Consider the following 21,633-nt stretch of genomic DNA (forward strand, 5'->3'; position numbering starts at 1 on the left):
TGATATTTTAGGGAGCGGGCTAGCAGGCTGGGCCATGACTTACATCATAGGAGTCTACACAACACGAAACACTGTTGCTGTATGTAGATTTTATTTTAGTTTCTTATCTTATATTTTGGCAATGTACATCGTTTTTTTTTTCTTTAAATTTTTTGGGGGGCTACCCCAAGAGAGTGGGGCCCTAAGCTATAGCTTGTTTAGCTTATATGTAAATCCGGCAATAATAATAATAATAATAATAATAATAATAATAATAATAATAATAATAATAATAGCAGCAGCTGAGGGGGAAGCTCAACTCTCAGCCCTCCCTTAAGCGGAAAAGGCCGCCCGGCGGCGGGCAAGCCAACAAACGTGGCGCTCCTGCCGTGGGAGGCAGCGGCGCTTCCTCGCCCTCGGGCTCCACCTCTGCCCGGAGCCGCCCGCCGCGCGAGAGGAGCTGGGCTGAGGCAGCTCCGCCGACCGCCTCCGGGCCTCCTTCCTTCGGCGGGTCGGGGAGCCCCTTCTCCTTCCTTCCCCTCAGCCTTCCGCCCACAAGCGGGGCCACAAGCGGCGGCCAAATGGCGCTCAGCGACCTCTACACCCAGGTAAACGGGGGCGAGAAAAGCGGGAGGAATCGCGGCCGAGGCAGGTGCCGCTCCAAGCCCGCCCTTCGCTGGGGGGCGCGAAGGGCAGCCGCGGGAGGCGATTTCTTTTAATGGCCGCAAAGCTTTGCGGGTTGGTTGGCTGCAGAGCCCCCCGAGCGCCCCTCAGAAAGTCTCCTCCTGGGAACTGTAGTTTGCCCCTTCGAGGGAGCTACGGTTCCCACGAGACCCTTAGCAAACGGTAGTTCTCTACCTCCCCCTCTTTCTCCGTCGCCATATGGAGGGGAGGGAAAGGCAGAAGAAGCCCAGCACCCGCCTCTGCCCGTATTGTGTGGGAAAGGAATGCGGGTCACGGGTCAGCCGGGGACGAGGGAATCCTGTTGTCTCGGTTTTCCCCGAGGAGGGGGAGGAATCTGGTGCGGGTGAAGGGAGGGAGGCGAGAAAGGTAAAAGTAATCGTTGGCGGAAGGAGGAAGGGTTTCTCTCTTGCTCTCCCTCACACACGCAAAGGCGCGCACCGCGATCCTAAAAGCCATCCAAAGATATTGGACTACGACGCGATGGCGCAGCATAAGCAAACCCCAAACGGAAGGACCCCTGACGTGGTTGGATGGTTGCAGTCCTGCGCGCGTTTTGCTTGGGACTCTGCGCGCAGTTGTGCTTGACAGCGCTGTATCTGCGCGGGTACTTGCGCGGATGCGGGGAAGGGCCACTGAACTCAAGGGGATTGACTGCTGAGTAGCATGGATGTAGCTAGGGGGGGGCAGGAGGCAGCTGCCCCCCCCAAATCAATACAAATCAATACAAATCTGAGGTCGACCCCCCAGAACAAAAATCCTAAGGATGGTGAATGACGAAGGCTGCAAACTCAACTCTACTGGCAAGGAGGAATGGATTATGGATGGGTTGGCTGGATTGGTTTTACTTTTATGCCGCTTTCCCGCAACTGACCTGAGCCCTAAGCGGCATATTGCAAGCTTCGAAAATGTTAAAACAGTGAACACCAGGAATACAAATATGCAAAATACAGAGCATGTCCAGTAAATTGAAAATGGGACTGTGAGTGGGAGAGCACTGGGAGTAATTAAGGTGTCTATAATATTTGCTTGACTTGTGCACTGAGTGACTGAAGACTTCCTTGGTTTAATGGTAAACCATAATTTTAATTATCCAAGCTTACAGACAGAAGCTTCTAATCTCTGTGCCTGTGGAGTGCATGAGCTCAAGGAGTCTTATGCTTGTAAAGTTAACCGTGGTGTCTAAAATGTAGCCAGTCCAAGATGTTTTGCTGCCTGACACAGAACGTCAAATGCTCCATTCATCAGATGCATGGTACCCAAAACTAGTCACTTTATTTTGGTGCCTGAGGCAGAAAATACCACACACACACACACACACACACACACACCTTCCTATGAGTAAAAATGCAAAAATAAAAGACTTAACAATGTTCTGCTCTTTCATGATGCTCATGAACTTCATGAAATCCCTAATAGTAGGGCGAGCCCTGGGAAGAGTAGGTGGAATAGAAGAAACCTAACCCTTTCTGCACCCATTTGATAAAACTAAGCAAATCGTGCCCTTCCCAGCCTGTTTTCTGTCAGCTGGGTGTTCCTTCAGTTTCAGAGACTTAACTGGTGGGAAAAACAAAAAAATGCTAGATGGCTGTCTCTTCTATTCCACATGGTTGCGGGTGGAGAGACACTTCTTATGGGCACTGGACCTGTTTGTTTACTTTCTCACAGGTATGTGCTGTTCTCCGGTTTCTCTTGCAACCATGCTTTTATTATGTGCCAGTGCAGGTCCAAATCTAGATTTTTTAAAATTCATTTGTTTTCATTATTTTTCCTGAGTGGCTCAAGAAAATTCTCCAGCATAGGAAGGAGGAGGTTGGGTGTAACTCAACAGGAAAGTAAACTCCATGTTTACTTGTAAGGCAGGGTTCACTGGTATGTAGATAGATGGCTCATTACATTTACCAATGGAGGTACCTGGAATAGACTTTTTAATGATTAGATCTAGTTAGAATCTTTAGATATAAGAATCATGTGACAAAATGTGTATGTGTACATATTTAACATGCAGGGGACACACGCACACACACTCTTAGTTTGATTGCCCCACTCCAGCAGAGGCTCCTTTGGGGGGGGAGAGATAATTCTTGCTTATTTCAGTGTTGGCCACAGGTAAGCAGCAACATTTTTGGCTGGCATAGCGCTGAGATGCTTAAGGAATTTGATCTTAGCAAATTCCTGTACAGAATGCCTTGCTCTGCACCTCTTAGACCTCTAATTAGGCCTGCCAGACCTCCGCTTTTGGCTTGTGAGACCATTTTGGCCAAGCCACACGCACCTGCCCTACACCTGATGGCTCAGCCAAAAGCGGGTCTAAACATACCCCAACTCCCTCAACTGTTTCTCATAAGACTTGGTTTCCAGACCTTTGATCATCTTGGTAGCCTTCCTCTGCACCTGTTCCAGTTTGTCAATATCCTTTTTAAATTGTGGCATCCAGAACTGGACACAATATTTTAGGTGTGGTCTGACCAAGGCAGAACAGAGCGGTACTATTACTTCTCTTGAATTCCCTGTATAAGAAGTCATGTTTCCCAAAACAATGAATCTGAGTCTGCACAATTATTTGGTTTTAGCAGCTGAATAAGTAGGGATATTTGAACTTAACAGGGCCATTTCTTGCGCTGGAAATTGCAGCAGCTGCATTCACAAATTTAGAAATAAACTGTTGTAAGTTTTTCTGCGCCTGGTCCAAGCAAGCTACATCTTCCAGTGACTTTAACAGAAGACCAGAAGATGGGTAACACTCTTCTGTCTAAATAAATTGGATTTGAAGTGCTCAACTTTGACTAGATCATGGCCATAGTTAGTAGTAGAAAAACAACATTCTCTGAACACCTTGCAAAAGGGCCATACAATTTTTGCACCTTTCTAACCTTTGCAGCTTTGGAAGATATTTCCCTTTAGAAGCAAGGTTACTGATGTATTGACGTTTGAGTTTGGCTTTTTATGGGGACGGGGATATGCTATATCTGAATTGTTTGCTTGCATATTTTATTATATGGTGATTTCAATATATTTAAAAAACTCAATAAAACTGTTGGTAGCCAAAAAAAAAGAAAAAGAAAGAAAGAAAGAAAGAAAGAAAGAAAGAAAGAAAGAAGTGCTGCTTATTAAAGTGAATTGTTTTTGTTTTATTATTATAGTATAACAGAGTTTGGATTCCTGATCCTGAAGAAGTCTGGCAATCTGCTGAGATCACAAGAAACTATAAAAATGGAGAAGACCTACTTCATCTGCAGCTAGAAGATGGCACGGTGAGCAAAATAGGTCGTGTTATTAGCAGTACTGTGGTGTACGATACTTGCATGCATGTTGACACATAAACATTGACCTGCTGGATTCTCCATCTGGTCTCGCTTTGTGTCTGATAGACTCACCTTGGTTTTTACTCACATGCTAAGCTGGTGACTGGGCTATATTACCATCTACAGGTGGGACTCGAAAACAGAAACGGGAGTGGGAATTGCTTATTTGTCCCATGTCCAGAACAGAAATCAAGCCAGCAAATGTAACTAGCATATTCCGCTGTTACTTTCAGCCTGTAAATAGACCAGGTTTCCCCACACCCCACTCCCATTGAAATGAATGGAATAGCTGAATGGCCACTCAACCCTTCCCAGGTGGGTAGCGATTGCAGGCCTTGCCTCTGTCCATCATCCCCAGCAGCGAAGGCCCATGTGTTCTGCTGGCTGTTAGGGAAATTCCCCAGCCGGCAGAATCAAGGCACAGGGATTCCCCATCCAGGCACTGGCTTCAATTGGACCAATCAGAGGCCAGCTGGCTGGGCATTGGCTGCAGTCCATGTCTGGTCAGCCGGCAGCACATAAAAGAGCAAATTATGTAATTAACTACATAAATTACATAAGTTCCAACATTTCACCACAGTTCAAGACACATTTCACCACAGTGCAAGACAAATAATATAGGTTTTGGCAGAAGATGAACTTCAGTGGACAAGAAGCATTGCTGCATGTGAGGAATACAGGGCAGAACAGAGAATGATGCTTGCTTACATCCTTAGGCTCATGTAACATGCTAGCTTTCTATGTCTTCACCTCTCCCATTTACCAACAGGAATTGAAATATCCAGTTGATCCCAGAGCTTTACCTCCTTTGCGAAATCCAGACATACTTGTCGGTGAAAATGACCTCACCGCACTTAGCTATCTTCATGAGCCTGCCGTCCTACACAATCTGAAAGTTCGCTTTGTCGAGTCCAAGCTGATTTATACCTACAGCGGTAAGTGAACGTTCACGCTCCACATTTCTCGTATACAAAGCGTGTGTGACGCAACTCTTATTTCTATGTTGTGTGTTTTCCCCCCTTGCAGGGATAATTTTGGTTGCAATGAACCCCTACAAGCAGCTGCCGATATATGGAGATGCCATTATCCATGCCTATAGTGGTCAGAATATGGGGGATATGGATCCACATATATTTGCTGTGGCAGAAGAAGCTTACAAGCAAATGGCAAGGTAGAGTCTGGGGAGTTAATAGTATCTTAAGCTGTGGCCCTCCAGATGTTGTTGGACTCCAGCTCTCATCTTCCTAACCATTGGGCATGCTAGCCAGGGCTGATGGAATCCAATAACATCTGGAGGACCACAGGCCAGCCAGCCCTGCTTTAAAACCTCTGATTAAAAACCTGTTGCTTCCGTTTGTAAAATGTTGCTACATGCCAGTCCCTTTCAAAAACTTTGGACCCATGTAGGTAAGTTTCTTAGAAATAAAACAATAATAATCAAACAAGGGGCTTCATTGATTCATGAGGGATCCCCTGAAAAACTGTTCAGAGATTGCTGTGAATACTCTCTAAGCACCTACAAAGTTCCTGGAGGAATCAGGTGCCAACAGCAGAAAATGACTTCGTTCACAAGATCACAGTGGTGGGATACCTAAATAAAGCAGATCTTATCATCATACATGATTTTTTGACATTAAAAAATAATAATTTTATTTGATAATGCATTTTCTTCTCGCTTTAGGAACAACAAGAATCAATCTGTTATAGTCAGTGGAGAATCAGGAGCTGGGAAAACAGTTTCGGCTAAATATGCTATGCGATACTTTGCTACTGTCAGTAGATCTAGCAGCAACACGCAAGTAGAGGATAAAGTCCTGGCATCGAATCCGATAACAGAGGTAAATTATGGATGGCTCTGTAAAGGGATGAAATCACATATTTATTGAATCATCTCATTCTAACATACTGAGCACCTGCAGCAGAAATTATCATGTTTGACCTTCTGATTTTGAAAACCTATGAAATATCTAAATTAGTTATAGCTAACAGTTCTTTGGCATCCCAGATCTGGTTTTGGTGACTGAACTGCACGTTTGCTGTTTAATCTGCGCAGGTTATTCTGTTGTCATACTTGATTTTCTTAAATGCCAAATGTTCACAATGTTTATTTCCTATCTTAGTTGTTGCAGTAAAGCTTCCTCTTTTAGGCGTGGATAAATAACAGTTAGGCAATTCCACGATCTACTGTGGAAAATGGGGAAAAAACACCAAACTGGGTGTAATGATCGCTGCACCAAAGCAGCAATCGTAAGAACACAAGAAGAGCCTGCTGATCAGGCCGACTAAATGAGTCAGTGTGGTGTAGTGGTTAGAGTGTTGGACTAGGGCCTGGGAGTTGTTGTTGCTGTTTAGTCGTTTAGTCGTGTCCGACTCTTCGTGACCCCATGGACCAGAGCACGCCAGGCACTCCTGTCTTCCACTGCCTCCTGCAGTTTGGTCAAACTCATGCTGGTAGCTTCAAGAACACTGTCCAACCATCTTGTCCTCTGCCGTCCCCTTCTCCTTGTGCCCTTAATCTTTCCCAACATCAGGGTCTTTTCCAGGGAGTCTTCTCTTCTCATGAGGTGGCCAAAGTATTGGAGTCTCAGCTTCAGGATCTGTCCTTCCAGTGAGCACTCAGGGCTGATTTCCTTCAGAATGGAGAGGTTTGATCTTCTTGCAGTCCATGGGACTCTCAAGAGTCTCCTCCAGCACCATAATTCAAAAGCATCAATTCTTCGGCAATCAGCCTTCTTTATGGTCCAGCTCTCACTTCCATACATCACTACTGGGAAAACCATAGCTTTAACTATACGGACCTTTGTTGGCAAGGTGATGTCTCTACTTTTTAAGATGCTGTCTAGGTTAGGGCCTGGGAGACCAGGGTTCAAATCTTCACTCAGCTATGAAGCTCACTGGATGGTCTTGGGCCAGTCATTTCCTCTTTGCGTAACCTACCTCACACGGTTGTTGTGGGGATTAAGCTTGATCTCCTTGGAGAAAAAGGCAGGAGAGGAATGTTGCTGTATTGGCATTGCAAGCTAGCAAAATGGTGCTGGTGGCTGTAGACTCTAACCCAGTAGGTGAGGCACTTACCTGGCGTATATGTGGCGTCCATAGGAAGTGGTTCTTCAGCTCATGCTCCATCAAAGGAAGACTTTTTCCATCAATGAAGAAAAAGCCACAGCTTGATTCTCCAAAGCTTTGTTTTGTTTTCCAGGTATTTTGCCTCATGCTTTTGTAGCTTGGCAAGAGTCTGAGGTGGAGTAGTCAAAGAAACCATGGTTAAGCATAGCTGTTGAGTTTGGACATTAACACCTAACTATAGTTAAAATAAGGGATAATTCTTAAGCCAACAGCAAACCATTGTTTGTTGCCAGAAAACAAGCAATGATTGGTCTGCAGGGTTGAGTTTAGACATTTAAACAAACCATGGTTTAGCACAGGGCACAAACTAGGCCAAATATGTACATGTTCTTTAAGGGAGATGATTTTAGAGTCAATCTGTAAGTCCTGAAATAGCATATGGCGCAATCTTCCTCTGACAAGCATCATTTCGGAGCACAGGTGAGTGCATTCTCGAATATTATCACATGCTTTCCTCCTATCTCCCACCTTTTACTGCTGGGAGAAGTGAACAAGAAGGTTTAACCTTGCAGGGACTGGAATGGATAGGCATCCTTCCATGTCTTATTCAAAACGGATTTTTAAAAATTAAATCACTTCTGCCAAACACCTGAAATTAATCCATTTGTAAATGGATCTCTTTTGACTCAGTGAGGCCTCTTGACCCTGGTGGGCTGCAGAAGAGGTCATGAGGAGCAGCTCAAAGCCTCACATGTGTTTTTGCACCTCCCTACCTGAACAAGACTCTCCCCCCCTCCCACTGCTCTGCTGCACATTATTACTTGGAAGGGGACAAGGTCCTATTCACAATCCATTGTGCAACGAGTTTCCACCAGCAGCGTTGTGTAACATTAAAAACCACCCTCCAACTAGCAGAAGAGACCTGTTGGATATAGTCCATTGAAATTAACGGGCTTAAGTTAGTCGTGTACGTTATTTTCAGCAGTCTGTTCTTCAGCAGGAATAGCATTGGGCACCATTATCACCAGGGATGCGGGTGGCGCTGTGGTCTAAACCACTGAGCCTCTTGGGCTTGCCGATCAGAAGGTCGGTGGTTCGAATCCCCACAATGGGGTGAGCTCCTGTTGCTCTGTCCCAGCTCCTGTCAACCTATCAGTTCGAAAGCAATTGTATGTTATTTTCAGCAGGACTGTTCTTCAGTAGGAATACCATTGGGCACCATTATACAGTGGTACCTTGGGTTAAATATGGTTCAGGTTACAGACTCCACTAACCCAGAAATAGTACCTCGGGTTAAGCACTTTGCTTCACGATGAGAACAGAAATCGTGCTCCAGCGGCACGGCAGCAGTGGGAGGTCCCATTAGCTAAAGTGGTGCTTCAGGTTAAGAACAGTTTCAGGTTAAGAACAGACCTCTGGAACGAATTAAGTACTTAACCCGAGGTACCACTGTACAGCACCCAGCTCACAGATAGATAAATTCTGACCAAGTCTGAAAACAATTCCCCAAATCATTGTGTTGTAAATATTTCATTTATTTATAAGAGCATTTATAAGCGGCCAACTTATAAAATCGGTAACGTGCTAACAAATAGATGTATGTGCATTGAAATGATTCTCCATTTCATAGGCTGTCGGTAATGCTAAAACCACACGCAACGACAACAGCAGCCGCTTTGGAAAATACACAGAAATCAGTTTTGATAGGAGGTACCAGATCATTGGTGCAAATATGAGAACATACCTGCTTGAGAAATCCAGAGTTGTCTTCCAGGTTAGTAAGATTCGCCAGTGGAATTGCATTATATCTTTGTTAATAGACTGCCGTCAAGGCAAGATGGATTCTGTTGTGGACCAAGAACCAGCTGCTCAGTCCCATTTTTTTTTTTTTATCTCTGAGGGTCTTGGTGGGAGCTGTTGCTTGGGATGACACCGGGGAATACAAGGCTGAGGGCTGGACATCTGTGTAAATAATCCTGATTCTATATGGACATAATGTGCAGTTCCTGTTCCTGCAATAGTTTTAAGTGTTTGGGGTTTTTTGTAAACCGCTTGGCAGCCACTCACAGTTATAAAGCAGGATATAAGTATTCTAAATAAATAATGAATAAAATACAGATAATGGGTTGTATCCAATGCTAGATATACTAAGAGAAAACTTGAAATTAATGAACCTAAAGATGGTCATGTTCATTAATGTTAATGGGTCTTCTCTGAACAGGACTGACGTTGAATGCAGGCCAGTGCTCCACATATTAATCTTCTCATTAGTATGTCCTGTCACTTAGATCTTTGGGCTGGTATCCCCAAACTGTCCCAAGTTCTGGAGCAGTGAATTCTTGTGCTCCTTAACTGCAGGGTTGTTTCAGGTACAGGGTAAAAGTAAAGCTAACTTTTCAGGTAACAAAATAAGCTATTTCTGCAAGCTGATTTCCTAAAAAGGAGGTTTAGAGGAAACTTCTTCTGGGTTTCTGTGAGCAATTTTTCAATTAGTGCTTCCTGGAGACATCATTATTATTACTTGCCAGCTCTTGTCAGTTTTTAACTTAAGGCAATTATGAGAGCAACAGTTTTGGCAAGCGGCGTTCAGCATTGTCTGATTTGGAGATGTGCACTCAGTAATAAGCCAAAACTGCTGCATTGAAATTTACAAGTTGCCACCATCTCTGGGATTTAATTTTCCTAGAGCTGTGATCGACATGCTACCCCCAGTGCCAATTCTGCAATCAGTCACGAGGGCTGGTGAGCTGTGAGGCTTTCTTGATTCCCAAAATGAGAGGAAAAACCTTTATCTGATATGACTCACAGAATCGTAGAATTGTAGAGTTGGACGGGACCACAAGAGTCATCTAGTCCAACCCCCTGCAATGTAGGAATCTTTGGCCCAACATGAAGTAATGAAACCGTGACCCTGACATTAAGAGTCACTATTGTTATGTTAGTCAAGTGGCCAGCAGGCCAGAAGCTATGGCAGGTACGTCTCCTTCTACAAAATGAATAATTTTTCTTCGTTTCTCATTTTATCATCTTGTTTACTTTCATTGACAGTCGGAGAATGAAAGAAATTACCATATATTTTATCAGTTATGTGCATCAGCTCGGAGACCAGAATTTGAGCACCTTAAACTGGGTATGTCTTATTTCATATTTTCATTGTTGTATTTTAACACAGTTAAACAACCAAGCAGTATATACATTTTATTAAATAAATAAATAAGTTAATCTTACTAAAGGACTTTTGTTGCATCATTGACTGATGCAATGATCACTGATGACCTATTCACAGAAGTCTCTCAACTTAATATCCAATATATAACGTCAGTATGTTTTGCTTTTCACCTGCAGCAAACCCCGAAGAATTTAATTATACGAACATGGGTGGAAACGCTGTGATTGAAGGAGTGAATGACTATGCCAACATGATGGAGACTCAGAAGACATTCACCCTGCTAGGTAGATAAACTTTGCCTTTGATAAAGTAGCAAAATTATAACGATGGAAAATTTATTGGGATTACCGTTCTGAGAATAACTACTGATTAGACGTTACAGTATAACCATGTTCCTAATTTACTTCTTGAAATATGGCAACCGTATCATAGGGCAGAATTACTTGTACAGTGGTACCTCGGGTTAAGAACTTAATTCGTTCCGGAGGTCCGTTCTTAACCTGAAACTGTTCTTAACCTGAAGCACCACTTTAGCTAATGGGGCCTCCCACTGCCGCCGCGCCACTGCTGTGCAATTTCTGTTCTCATCCTGAAACAAAGTTCTTAACCCGAGGTACTATTTCTCGGTTAGCAGAGTCTGTAACCTGAAGCGTCTGTAGCCTGAGATAGAGGGGGACATTTGCATGGGAAAATGGGTGGCTGGGAAAGGGGAGCATACCACGTCAATCAATTCACTCCTGAAAATCAAGACTGCTAGCTTTACTCCTGGCCCTCAAAACTAGGTAAACCTCCCCTCTCCTGCTTGCTAGCTTCTTCCTGGAAATGCTCTTCTATATCCCTGTGTTCACACTGAGAAACACGGTTGCAAAAGGATTCCAATTGATGCTGCCACTCCCTGCTTGACTTGGCAGTTGAGCTGACACTTGGCTGAGGAGTGGGAGCCAGAACTGGTGTTTTGAGAAGGATATTGAGAGTGTCCTTTGAGAGATCAAAAGGCAGCACCTGAGAGTGCTTTTTCTGGGCTCTGGTAGGCAGAGGAGGAGGGGTGTGGAGCCACAGCAGAGATATGCAGGCAATGAAATGAGTACTGTTTGGGAGCCGAGTGGAGAGATTTGGCAGAAAAGAAAGAGGAGGGAGAGGGAAACGAGGCAAGTTGCAATATGAATTTGGGCTGCCTCAGCAAGAGCAGTGAGGAGGAGGAACAGGAAGAGGAATCGGACAGAAGGGTCTGGAGTTGTTATCTCTAGTGATAAGCCAGAAAGAGAGAGAAGGATGCCAAAGAAAGGAGAGGAAACTGTACAAGGCAAGTCAGGCGGAGAACTGTGCAGGAGAGAAAACATTGTATATAAAACTAATTTTATATAAAATTAGGGACACGGGTGGCGCTGTGGGTTAAACCACAGAGCCTAGGACTTGCCGATCAGAAGGTCGGCGGTTGGAATCCCCATGTCAGGGGTGAGCTCCTGTTGTTCGGTCCCTGTTCCTGCCAACCTAGCAGTTCGAAAGCACGTCAAAGTGCAAGTAGATAAATAGGTACCACTCTGGCAGGAAGGTAAACGGCGTTTCTGTGTGCTGCTCTGGTTCACCAGAAGCGGCTTAGTCATGCTGGCCACATGACCCGGAAGCTGTATGCTGGCTCCCTCGGCCACTAAAGCGAGATGAGCGCCGCAACCTCAGAGTCGGCCACAACTGGACCTAATGGTCAGGGATCCCTTTACCTATATGAAATTAATTGTGGAGTCCCTCAATTAAAGGGGCAAAAGAACTGTGAGCAAGTTCAGCTCTCTGAGAACAAGAGACCACCAGGAGTTCTGAAGACTCCTGGGACCAGAGGCAGAGACAGAGCTAACTCTTAGTTTGGGTGGTATAATAAATGTATGGTTTCACCCTGATATAACTAGTTCTGAATTATACAGGACTTCAGCATGGCCCTATGCTAAAATGCAATGCAAGAAAACGAGAGTTACTTCTAATTTATGTACTGTCACTTGCAGCACCTAATGCCTCCATTTCTTCCTGTTGTTGGCTGTGTAATGTTGAATCGAGATTTATTTGTTTTCCTTTTAGGTTTGAAGGAAGATTTCCAGATGGACGTTTTTAAAATATTGGCAGCCATTCTGCACTTAGGCAATGTGCAAATAGCTCCTGTTGGTGATGAAAGATCTTCTGTTAGTGTAAGAATTGCCAGCAAAATATTTTGGGACTTATTTTCCCTTGGTGAACAATGGAAGAAGCCCTTGCCATGTTTTTCCATTTAGCTAGGGCACACGCGTAATCATGCTGCACTTTAGTCTTGCTGCACATTTCCTTCTTTGAGGATGCAACCCTCAAAGCCAATCAAGTTACCGTATTTTTCGCTCTATAGGATGCACCAGATGATAGGACGCACCTAGTTTAGGGAGGAGGAAATAAGGGGGGAAAAAATCTGAATCCCAGAAGCGAGAACAGCAAGAGGGATCTGGCTTCTGGGATAGCCTCTTGCTGTTCTGGGACAGCCCGCGAAGCCTCCAGAGGGCAGCGGGATGAAGGCACCCCGCTGCCCTGCAGAGGCTTTGCGCCACTAACCCCGAGGCTAGAACAGCGAGACGGAGCGCTGCACAGTGCCCCCTCTCCCTGTTCTGGCTTCTGGCTTAGCCGCGCAGCCTGCATTCGCTCCATAAGACGCACACACATTTTCCCTTACTTTTTAGAAGGGAAAAAGTGCGTCTTATAGAGCGAAAAATACGGTACTATTTACTAAATGCATCTGTATCTTGCCCTTTCTCCAAGAAGCACTTTAGTTTTGCCAACTCCGGGGCTGAGGTTTGGGCTGCGACGTTCACCCAGTTTGCTTCATAGCTCACTTAGGTTTTGGACCTGGGTTCTTCATAGCCAAAGTCGACACTTCAGTGTCCCTTGCACCACAATGCTTTGTGTTGTGTAGTGCATTGGCTTTCCTGGTTTGACATACAAGAAGGCACTGCAGTTTCAGTTCTGTGCTGCAAGCCTTGTATTAAAGTTCTTCTTGTTCATGCATCCTCTGTGTGCCCTCCTTTTCATGATCCTTTTCAGTTTCTCAGTGGGGAGCAAATTGCCCCCTTAAAGATGCTTTCAGGTCGAGCCTTGCATGCTAGGGGGATGAGTTCTGGCACCGGAAATAGTATACGGGACTGATTGATTTCCAGGTTTCAAATCTAGTAAACCCTGGGACCTCTTGACATTGCAGTGGATTGCAAAATGGGTCTCTTCTTGGGTTCTGCTCCTGCTTCTGTCAGGGACTGAAACAAATAATGTAGTTTTAAATCTGGTCTTTTAAAATATGCGTTGGAATGTCTTGATACAATTGCGTGGAAATTTGTGGCTATGTTGCTGGCAAATGTAAAATGTCATGTGACTGAGTAAACTTTAGGTTCCCCGCCTGCCTACATTGATGGCATTGTGTCACAGAGAATACAGAGATGATACATACTCTTGTTAAATTCCCGTACCGCCTTTGTAGTGTTTATTTTTTAATAAATCTTATTTTTGCATTTTCTATTTTACATAAATGAATGAATTAAAAACATAAACATATAATCCCTTCTGACTTCCCTCCACCCCCCCCATTGTGGATATTAATGTAATGATTTTCCCCTCTGCATCTCTATCATAACTCTATTTTTATAAATCCTTTGTCAATCCATAGTTCAAATTTTTACTACAAGTTTTCTGTCAATCCTACCAACGTATGTAGTTGTTTAAAATAGCTTTTCAAATACATTATAAACTTCCCCCATTCTTTATTAAAGACCTCCTCTTCCTGGTTTCTACTGGGACGCGGGTGGCGCTGTGGGTTAAAGCCTCAGCACCTAGGACTTGCTGATCGAAAGGTCGGCGGTTCAAATCCCCGCGGCGGGGTGCGCTCCTGTCGTTCGGTCCCAGCGCCTGCCAACCTAGCAGTTCGAAAGCACCCTAGGGTGCAAGTAGATAAATAGGGACCGCTTACTGGCGGGAAGGTAAACGGCGTTCCGTGTGCTGCACTGGCTCGCCAGATGCAGCTTGTCACGCTTGCCACGTGACCCGGAAGTGTCTCCGGACAGCGCTGGCTCCCGGCCTCTAGAGTGAGATGAGCGCACAACCCTAGAGTCTGGCAAGACTGGCCCTTACGGGCAGGGATACCTTTACCTTTTACTTCCTGGTTTCTAATCCTTCCTGTAAACCACCTTTGTAATGTTTAGTTTAATTTATTACATATGCTGATAACATTGCAATGTGCACTTCTCTAACCAATTCTATGGGTGTGTTATATTACTCCTCATTAAAATAACACTAGGTTCTGGACTTAATAAAATGTGAGGATTTAGGCCAGGCATAGGCAAGCTCTGGCCCTCCAGATGTTTGGGACTACAATTCCCATCATCCCTGACCACTGGTCCTGTTAGCTAGGGATGATGGGAATTGTAGTCCCAAACATCTGGAGGGCAGGAGCTTGCCTATGCCTGATTTAGGCAGTGGAGGCTGGTCCATTAGGGCAAACGGGGCACTGATCCACTAACCTCAGCCAATCCCCAGCTGCCTGTTTTCTTACCCAGGGTGTGGCACTGCTTGTCCACTTCTTCCGCCTTATTCTCAGTGTTGCCTTTATAGCATTTAGCAAGGGGGAGGATGGGGACTGTACTAGAATTAGACGACTCTTCCTGCTATTGGCTCTAGCTCCACCTAGTGTTGGCCTCCCTGTCTTCTGCCCTACCAAATCTCATTAGGCACCAGCAACCACTGGGTTTAGATATCTGATGTGGAAATTTCATTGCTAGCCTATCCTCATTCTCCCCACCACACCCAGCTTGGATGTTGTCCTATTACTGTTACTAAAGTACGCAGCAATTTGAAGCATGACTACCTTATTATTGAAACCCTGGTTATTGATTCTTTCTTTATTTCTTCTTTTTCAAAGCTGGATGACAAACATCTCCACATATTCTGTGACCTCCTGGATTTAGAAAGCGACAAAGTGGCACGGTGGCTGTGCCACAGAAAAATTGTCACCACCTCTGAAACTGTAGTGAAACCCATGACAAAACTCCAAGCCCTTAATGCCCGTGATGCTTTGGCAAAAAAGATTTATGCCCACCTTTTTGATTTCATCGTGGAACGAATTAACAAGGCACTGGAGTTTTCTGGCAAACAGCACACTTTTATTGGTGTTTTGGACATCTATGGGTAAGATGGTTATTTCTGAGAGAGAGAGAAAACTGCACGTTTATTTACTACTCTGTCTTATTTCAGCAAATGATTGGAAACAATCTCTTGTAGAATGGAGGAATGAGATGCTAGAATACTTTGCTGGGAGGACCTATTGATAACTGAAGTTCTTAAATAATTTTTATTAACAGGCCAATCAAATCACATTAATTCCAAATCACATTAATTCCAAACTACACAGCCAAATTTTAAATTTTTTGTTGGGGGTACCCATACTTCGAGCTCCGAAAGGGATCCAAACATCTCTCTTGCTGCTGCTTTAATATACACAGTTCTGTCCAAATAATATTCACAGTTCTATTCCATCTTCTCTTTGTTGTTTTCCTCATCTTCTTGTTTTCTTTATGATCTCTGATAGTCTCCACAAGCGGGTTGAAAACAAACGTTGTTATATCCTGTGTGGATTTTACACTCATCCAAGAGCCATATCAAAATAGACAGACATCATTTCAACACCTCCGTACAAAACGTTTCCCACAGTCTGTCCTGATTTCCACAGGCCTGCCACTCTCATAAATTTTCTCAGGGGGCCCTGCCAGGCCGATCTCTCATTCTGATATAGTAACGAGCCATAGTCCTCCTCCCCCTCAGTCCTCCTGCGGGCAGGCCTGCCATAACAGTCTCTTTTTATGACTGTGTCACAAAGAACTTTCTTTGCTTTCTCGATGTTCCCATGCGCCATATCTTTGATTAGTAATTAATTTCCACACAGTTCTGACTCCTCCTGCTTGTGATCAGTAATCGCGACGATTCTTTCTTAGGGGGGAGGGTTATTGGGTACTCACATAAGACAAAAAAAGAAAAGTCCCCCCCCCCTTTTCAGTCTCGCTCCGACATACCAATCCTTTGATGAGCCATCTTCTTGATTTATTGTTGAATCCAGCCCGTTGCTCCACATCCCAGAGATCCCTTTAGTTAGCAGTCTTTACTCCCGATCTTTACTCGAAGTATGTGCATTTGCTTCTTTTCTCATTGTTTATTTCGAGCTGATGCAGCCAGCATGCGATCAGAGACAGTGTCCGGGAGAGCCGGACCCACACAAGGGCTTTGTGCCTAGTGCCCTCACCCCCTTCTTTCGAATCCGGGGGTGATTTATGGCCACAGCAGTCAAGGCAGTGTTCCCCATTCCCTTGGGCAACAAGGGAGGCTGCATACTCCCATATCAGCCTCTTAATTACCTCGTGTGAGCCGGAGAGATGTTATTGTCGGCCATCTTCCAATGCGCCCCTAGCGCCCCCCCCCCCGATAACTGAAGTTCTTGAGGCAGTATATAATTAATTTAGGCAATGGTGCACAATTTGCTAGCAAAAGTTCAGAAAAGTTTCTCCCCTAGTTCTCCTATGCTCAAACTGCCACCTGAATCTGCTGGCATGGAAGCAGCAGATATTAGTCCCTCACAGGCCAAGGCTTCATCAAATAAAGATTAATAATGACCTTTCCAACCATTTATTTCAGATTTGAAACTTTTGATATCAACAGCTTTGAACAGTTTTGCATCAATTATGCCAACGAAAAGCTGCAGCAGCAATTTAACCTGGTATGATATATCTTATGGATGTTAGTAATTAGAATTCTTAAAAAACAACCTGTTTACTTTGTGAGTAACTTCTAGGAACTTTAAAATTTTAAATTCTATTTCAGTCATGTGTTATCTTCTTATATCTAATATGCAACACCTCAAATAAACATGTAGCATGTTTTCTGTTTCTGAACAGCTATCATTATAGCGCAAGGTGGCCCAGCATGGTGCTCTTGAACTAACAGGAAATTTCTACCTAAATAATTCTCAGTGCATCTTTTCTAAGGGTTATTGTCTACAAGAAAGAAACTTCCAACTAGTATGCCCGGGATTGGCTCATGCTGCCACGGCTATTGATTTCTTATTTGCATACTGTATTAACCTTATGAAGTATTTTTGTTCATTTGTTTTACTTCTAAAAAACCTCTATCTTTCTTGAAGATAACTTGGTAGCTCCTTCAACACAGGTATTATATGTTGTCAATAGCCAATGCCTGATAGCAACCTGTCTGCAGAGTTCTGCACCAGCTCCAGCTTCTGAACCAAACATGTTACATACTGTAGAGTCTATCCTCAAGTTTGCCTTTGCTGCCCTGATTTTGTTGTGACCGTATCTGACAATGTCATTATTAGCATGTCTTTAAACTTGAGCAAGAAGAATATATGAAAGAAAATATCCCATGGACGCTCATTGACTTTTATGACAACCAACCAGTCATTGATCTTATTGAAGCTAAAATGGGCATTTTGGAGCTTCTGGATGAAGAGTGCCTGGTAAGTTTTTATTCTGTTTTTATTTTGCTGTTCTCAGTATAGTTGCTGTAGACCTACATCTTTGCTTTATTTTCTTCTTTTCTCCTCTTTACGCAACATTTATGCAGCCATGTCGGCAAGACGTCTCATTAATGTAAGAAAGAGTTCAAATATTTCTTTTTAATAAGCCTCTTTATAGTTGTGCTGGCATACTCTCAAGTAAAAGGCATACCCTCCAACATTTCTCTGATGTAAATAGGGATGTTCTATTCCATCATCATCATCATCATCATCATCATCATCATAATTTTATTATATATACCCTGCCTGGGTGGCCCCAGCCACTCTGGGTGGCTTCCAACATATAGAAAAACATAATTAAACATTTAAAAAACTTCCCTATACAGCTGTACCTTTGGAGTTGAATGGAATCCGTTCTGGAAGTCCATTCAACTTCCAACTTCCAAAATGTTGAAAAATCGAAGTGTGGCTTCTGATTGGCTGCAGGAAGCTCCTGCAGCCAATCGGAAGCCACGGAAGCCCCGTCGGACATTTGGCTTCCAAAAATAGTTCACAAACCGGAAAAGTCACTTCTGGGTTTGCAACGTTCGGGAGCCAAAACATTCAGGAACTAAGCTGTTTGACTTCCAAGGTGCAGTGCTGCCTTCTGATGTCTATTAAAGGTTGTGTAGTTACTTATATCCTTCGCTCAGGGGTCGCATAACTCCATACCCTCCAACGTTTCTCTGATGAAAATATAGATGTCCTAAGGAAAAGCAAGGGGCATGGGTGGCGCTGTGGGTTAAACCACAGAGCCTAGGACTTGCCGATCAGAAGGTCGGCGGTTCGAATCCCTGTGACAGGGGTGAGCTCCCGTTGCTCGGTCTCTGCTCCTGCCAACCTAGCAGTCCGAAAGCACATCAAAGGGCATGTAGATAAATAGGTACCGCTCCGGCGGGAAGGTAAACGGCGTTTCCGTGCGCTGCTCTGGTTCGCCAGAAATGGCTTAGTCATGCTGGCCACATGACTCAGAAGTTGTACACCGGCTCCCTCAGCCAATAAAGCGAGATGAGCGCTGCAACCCCAGAGTCGGCCACGACTGGACCTAATGGTCAGGGGTCCCTTTACCTTTAAGGAAAAGCAGGACATTCTGGATCAAATTAGAAACCAGGATGGCTTCTGTAAATCCAGGACTGTCCTTGGGAATACGGACACTTGGAGAGTCTTGTATAAGGTACTATATGCAGGCTAGCCTATAGGCCATGTCAGGGCCAGAAGTTTGGAAGTGAATTGGGAAAATAGCAGGCAATTCAAGTTTTCAGGGGTGGGCAATCTCAGGGTTCAGTCTGTTCCTGAGGTTGCTTGCACCAGTGTTTCCCAACCTTGGGCCTCCAGCTGTTTTTGGACTACAACTCCCATCATCCCTAGCTAGCAAGACCAGTGGTCAGGTATGATGGGAATTGTAGTTCAAAAACAGCTGGAGGCCCAAGGTTGGGAAACACTGGCTTACACTGAGAAGCCAGGCCAACGGTCACAGGTTTTGTAGGACAATGTGAAATCCTGTGACCCCTGTTGACCTGATAAGCTGACCATCTGCAGCAGTGGAGCTTAGCTCCTTCCTCTGGGAAGCTACCACAGTAGTTCAGAAAGTAAGATGCTTGGGTGCTGCTACTGGGGCACCCAGCTTGAAACCACTTTTGCCTTGCAAAACAGCAGCCCCGTTAATTGAATAATTGGCTAAAGTTATTTCGCACATCGCGTTTCACTTTTTTTTTCTAGTTACCTCAAGGAACTGATGAAAACTGGCTCCTTAAGTTATATAACAATTTTGGAAACAAAAACCCACTCTTTGAAGAGCCAAGAATGTCAAACTCTTCTTTTATAATCCAGCACTTTGCTGATAAGGTAAGGCATTCCTCTTGCCAAGGTGTTGCAACCTTCCCATATCTGGATATAATGTTTAGAGTGTAAAATGCCTTCTATAATCTAATGAATGTGTTTGCCTGTATAGTATGAAGTATACAGCAAACATTCTGGAAAATGAAGCAGTTTGCTTCAGTTACCTCCTGATTTACAAAGACAAAACAATTGACAATATGAATTATAGATGTAAATGTGGATGCGGTGCTCCCCAGCCTGTAACCATGTTTAAGATAACAGGTATGGCTTATGGTGGGATTGTGTTCTGACTCCCTCCTCCCTTCACCTGGAAGCAGGCTTTAATGTTATTTCTGGAAATGCTAACCCTGGTTAATGCTAATCAGGGCCTGCTTCTAACCCAGGATTTTAAACCAGGGTTTGAAGCGACATTAACGAATATGTAAAAGATGATGATACAGATGAAAATATATCTTGCTATTTTGCTTTGTGTATTGCTGGCTCAAAAACAGTTTAGTATTGATTTCATCTATGTAATGTTATATTAAGTAGGTTTGAATTCACTTCCCTTTACTGTAAATTGGTGTGTGAACTTCAGATGAAGGAAAGTATAATAAAATAAAATAAAATAAAATAAAAAACAAAACAGTATTCATGGTGGGTGAATGCACTGCTATATTAGGAACTTGGAATTGCTGGATCTGGCAATATTGCAACTTTCGTGGATGAAAATGGTTGGCAGTCAGAGCTAAGGCCTTTGTGTTATAGCTTAGGCAACTTCCTAAGTCTTATTTTCTGTTAATGAAACTATGGATGTGGATGTGGCCTTTTATCAGCTTGGGTTTCTATAGCTTTACATGTTTCTTAGCAATTGTTGATTTCACCTTTCTCACGCAGGTGGAGTATAAAAGTGATGGATTTTTGGAAAAAAATAGAGACACGGTATATGAAGTATTAATTGAAATCTTACGAAGCAGCAAGGTTTGTAAATAACCTGTTCTATTCCTTCCTACTAATGAAACCGGTACATCTGCTGTCATATAGTATTTAAAAAGATGCTCTCATCTATTACAGTATTACATTCTTGAAATTGATAAAATGGTAGCCGAGATGCAAGTTCTTGTTTCTGTTTAGATATTCTTTCTAAACATGTTTTCTATTTATAGTCACCTTTCCTATTAGTAACAAATGAATATAAGTAATAACCATCGCATGCAACTGTTGTTTCTCTTTAGTTTCGACTATGTGCAAACTTTTTCCAAGACAATCCAGTACCTGTCTCCCCATTCAGCTCGGTGATCAAAGTTAAGTCTGCAAAAACAGTGATCAAGCCACCTAATAAGCAGTTCCGTACAACAGTTGGCAATAAGGTATTTTTAGATTCCTCTTAATGGATGATGAGCTATTAGTGCATTTATACAGGCGGGAACCCTTTTGCATGGGGGTTCTGTTCCTGGCCCCTGTATGCGTTGGCAGAGCACGCATGAGCCCACTCTGCCCTGTTATGCCCCTGTTTCCCCAGCCCCCCTATTCTGCTCTCTTCCAGGTCCAAAAGCTGGTTGCACATCCAGCGGCGGAGGAAGCTGCTCAGGCGCCTGGGGTGGCGTGGCCAGGGGCGGGGCGAGCCTCCCATAGGGGCGGGGCGCACTTCCGGAGTCTGCCTGCCTCCTCCCACTCAGCCACCTTACAGCTTGGGGGGGGGGAGGAGGCAGCAGGTGGACCATTTGGGCAGCCACCGCTTCACTCCCAGGAGAGATGTGTGGCTTGGGGGCGCTACAGGCCCGTGATGAGTGCCGCCTGGCATTTTGTCACCCCCCTCAGTGGTGACACGCGGGGCGCATTGCACCCACCGCACCCCCCTTCCTCCGCCCCTGTGCACATTAGTGGGACAGGCCTGTGTTCCATCTTTCTTTCAAGAAGCTGAAGGCAGTATACATGGCACTGGGAGAGGCTGAAGCAAGGGGACGATAGAGAGAATACAAAAATGCCCCCCCACCTTTTCAATCAAGTTTACCAACTCTTTCCTAGTTTGTAAATATTCAGTGGAGTTTTGTGATCTATAT

General features: G+C 44.2%; 1 protein-coding gene across 4 annotated transcripts in view; it reads left to right on the forward strand.

Moving 5' to 3' along the window:
- Positions 1-347: 347 nt before the first annotated feature.
- MYO5C (myosin VC) overlaps positions 348-21,633 on the forward strand; it is a 50,442-nt gene continuing 29,156 nt past the window's right edge. Inside the window, exons 1-15 of one of the 4 annotated variants that reach the window (XM_053366086.1) lie at positions 348-587; positions 3,804-3,914; positions 4,735-4,900; positions 4,992-5,136; positions 5,647-5,803; positions 8,662-8,805; positions 10,080-10,161; positions 10,377-10,484; positions 12,268-12,374; positions 15,113-15,378; positions 16,876-16,957; positions 17,573-17,713; positions 19,472-19,597; positions 20,468-20,551; positions 20,806-20,940. In XM_053366086.1, the coding sequence (XP_053222061.1) occupies positions 561-587; positions 3,804-3,914; positions 4,735-4,900; positions 4,992-5,136; positions 5,647-5,803; positions 8,662-8,805; positions 10,080-10,161; positions 10,377-10,484; positions 12,268-12,374; positions 15,113-15,378; positions 16,876-16,957; positions 17,573-17,713; positions 19,472-19,597; positions 20,468-20,551; positions 20,806-20,940 (1,881 nt within the window). In that variant the 5' untranslated portion in view covers positions 348-560. Of the gene's footprint in view, positions 588-879; positions 940-3,803; positions 3,915-4,734; positions 4,901-4,991; positions 5,137-5,646; positions 5,804-8,661; positions 8,806-10,079; positions 10,162-10,376; positions 10,485-12,267; positions 12,375-15,112; positions 15,379-16,875; positions 16,958-17,572; positions 17,714-19,471; positions 19,598-20,467; positions 20,552-20,805; positions 20,941-21,633 lie in introns of those variants that run through there. The other 3 variants (XM_053366083.1, XM_053366085.1, XM_053366084.1) reach the window with 3 other exon arrangements.

The sequence above is a fragment of the Podarcis raffonei genome, chromosome 14, assembly GCF_027172205.1.
Source record: "Podarcis raffonei isolate rPodRaf1 chromosome 14, rPodRaf1.pri, whole genome shotgun sequence".
Classification (NCBI taxonomy): Eukaryota; Metazoa; Chordata; class Lepidosauria; order Squamata; family Lacertidae; genus Podarcis; species Podarcis raffonei.